General features: G+C 51.5%; 1 protein-coding gene across 1 annotated transcript; it reads right to left on the reverse strand.

Moving 5' to 3' along the window:
* Nucleotides 1-375: 375 nt before the first annotated feature.
* LOC123172579 (4-hydroxyphenylacetaldehyde oxime monooxygenase) lies at nt 376-2340 on the reverse strand. Its single transcript, XM_044589532.1, has 2 exons — nt 1414-2340; nt 376-1275 (listed from the first exon to the last, which is right to left on the reverse strand). The coding sequence occupies exons 1-2, from the start codon at nt 2338-2340 to the stop codon at nt 661-663; spliced, it is 1542 nt and encodes a 513-aa protein (XP_044445467.1). The 3' UTR covers nt 376-660.
* Nucleotides 2341-3174: the final 834 nt, after the last annotated feature.

Consider the following 3174-nt stretch of genomic DNA (forward strand, 5'->3'; position numbering starts at 1 on the left):
TCTACACCATAATAACTCGGCCCCACCAGATAATTGGCTCCGAATTTCTGATTAACATATTAATTCTAGGGAGTCTATAACTAATATAGGTATATAGAAGTATAGATAGATAAAAATGATAGATAGGAAAAATACTTTTCCTGATAGACCTAATCATACAATTTTTCTAAAGTAGATATTGATTATTTTTTCTAAACACATGGTCAAACATGCACATGCTTAGGGGGTGTTTGTTTCCAGGGACTTTTTGGTGTAGGGACTAGAAAAAGTCCCTAGCAAACCAAACAGGGTGGGACTTTTTGCTAAAAGTCCTTAGAAGCACCTCCTTAAGAGTCTTTTTCAAAAAGTCTGAGGGACTAAAAAAAGTCCTAGGACTAGAGAGACAAACACCACCTTAACTTTTGGAAAAACTAATACACCTTATATTTTGGAACAAATGGAGTAGTTGGCATGCACATCTTGATTGCCCAGCTAGCGTGTGCTACCACTTGTATGATGAGCATAATTAGTTTCATGTGATAAGCTGGCATACCAAATTTTGGCAACTGCCAAATATTGGCTAGAGATTGGTTGCTTGCCGCCAATTTTCGTTGATAATCTCACAAAAGGTTGCCAAATGTTGGCAACTTTTGATTTTGCCAAATGTTGATAGCAAATCAATTATGCTCGATATCTGGTGGGCACAAGCAAGAGTGGTGTCTTCTTATGGATAGTGAGTCCTCCTGCCTCTTCCATGCTCATGTCCTCACTTCTCAGCCCCTCTGGGAACTCCCAGTCAAAGTAGTAGAGCAAGTTTGCCAGGGTGAACTCCGTGGTGGCCAACCCCATGTCTATCCCGGGGCACATCCTACGTCCAGCGCCGAAGGGCAGGAATTCAAACTGTGCCCGATTGAAGTTCACATCCTCTTCGCCCTCGAATCTCTCCGGGATGAACTCCTCGGGGTTGTCCCAGTTGGCCGGGTCCCTTCCGATTGCCCATGCGTTCACCAAGATCCTCGTCTTTACCGGCACATCATAGCCAGAGACGGTGATGTGCCGCATGGTCTCCCTCGGCACAAGAAGGGGCAACGCCGGGTGCAGTCGCAACGTCTCCATGACCACCATCTTGAGGTACTTGAGCTTCGTCACATCTTCTTGCTGCAGCTTCTCTTTATCGCCCACCAGAGTCCGGATCTCGTCTTGCACCTTGTTCAGCACGTGTGGATTCCGGACCAGCTCCGCCATTGCCCAGATAATGGTCACCGCACCTGTGTCGACGGCGCCGATAAATGTGTTCTACAAGATTATATATTTTAGATGAAGTCTTCAAGTTTTTAGGCAGGATATAATGTACTACGAATTGAGCATATAAAGTGGTGGCTCACTCCTTGCAAGTATAGAATTTTATTAGTTTACCGCCTTAATATTTCATACCGTTAGTAGCCCCTTGACGACGTCTCTGCTGACCTTGAAAGATACTTGGTGCTCCTCCTTCATGAGTCCGATGAGGACGTCGATGAGGCCGACACAGCCATTGTCATGCTTGGCCTGGTCGAGCATCATCTCAAAGAAGGCGTCGAACTCCTTGAAGACCCTCTCGCGGAGTGAGGCTACGCCGGTGAGGCGGTCGACGAGGCGGCCGAGGGCGTTGGGGAAGTAGTCCTCGGCGGAGAAGCTAGACCTCACCACCATGGCCTCGTCAATCACATGGTGGAAGTGCTCCTTGTGCGCAAAGTGCTCTGTGCCGTACTGGTTACCGAACGCCACCGTGCCGACGATGCCGTCCATGTACCCGAAGACGTGATCCTCCAGCGACACCGGCTCCCGCCCGTTAACGCTAGCCGTTGCTAGTCCGGTCACCAGTTTGCCCATCTCGGCCTCCCTGGCGTACCAGGTGGCCTGGATGCGGCGCTTGCTGAGGAACTCGACGACCAGCAGCTTGCGCCGCGCCCGCCACTGCTCGCTGTAGGGGCTGAAGGCCACGTCATTGTGCTGGTACGACAGCCGCCTGGGCCCCGGCGTGTCCGGGCGGCTGCAGCAGTCGGCGTCGTGCGTCTTGAGCACGTCCCGCGCCGCGTCCGCCGACGACACCACCACGGTGGGCACCGTCCCCAGCCGCAGCATCATCACCGGCCCATGCCGCCGCGCCAGCTCCCGGAGGCTCTGGTGCGGCAGGGCACCCATCTGGTGCAGGTTGCCGAGGATGGGCAGCCCCGGCGGGCGCGGCGGGAGCCGGTGGTGCGTGTTCTCTCCGGTGCGCCTTGCCCTTGCTGCTGCTACAAGTAGTAAGATGGAGAGGAGGGGGAGCACGAGCGTGGCAAGGAGGGTGGTTGTTGGGACAAGCTGCCATTCTAGCACCATCTCGTTTGCTTGACGCTTTAGCTAGCTGTATCATCATGCTAGGGTATATAAGGCACAGCCGGTGTGAGTTGTGCCTCTATAATTATTGGAAAAGAGTAACGTGTATGAACGAAGAAAGTCTACTGAGCGGACCAGTCTGTTAGCAAACAATATAATGGCTATTTTTATCTCAAAGACTATCACGATCGATGCGTCAGTCTCTAGAACTATGCACAAGAAGACTTGACTCAAGCACAACAACTAACCAGGGTGGTAGCACAGCTAGTAGCTGTTTCTATTTTAATTTGTGGGAAAGTCAACTGCGCTGTGTTGTTGCTCAATTATGACAACATACCGTAGCTATTATAACTACAACGAAAGTCAACTGCGTAGGGTTGTCCCCTAAAAAAAATTGTAGTGCTAAAAAGCTTGTCTAGACACTAAAGTTTTAGTGTTAGATACACTCATATATCTAGATAAATTTAAGACATGCTTTTTAGTATGGAGGTAATATGAAATAGGACACCCATAGAGATCTGACTTTTCCTTAATTATTCACATGAAATAAGCCCCTCTCGCTCACGACCCACATGGGCGAGACGAGAGGCCCCGGCCCTAGCCACCAGCATCGCCACCCCTCCCCTCCATCGCCGCCTGGGATCGGTGCCGGCAAAGTCCGTCGTTGGCTGGCGGCGGCGGAGTGATGCTCCTCCTTCTCTCGGATCAAACGGCGGCGAGGGTGCTCTATCCACGAGGACACGGCCTCTCCCTTGGTCCATGGCGGCACGGCGGCTCCTTGTGGCGGCGTTCGTGGTGACACGGGTGGAGATCGGCCAGCGGATGGTGGGGCTGGGC

This window comes from Triticum aestivum, unplaced genomic scaffold (genome assembly GCF_018294505.1).
Source record: "Triticum aestivum cultivar Chinese Spring unplaced genomic scaffold, IWGSC CS RefSeq v2.1 scaffold255444, whole genome shotgun sequence".
Lineage (NCBI taxonomy): Eukaryota > Viridiplantae > Streptophyta > Magnoliopsida > Poales > Poaceae > Triticum > Triticum aestivum.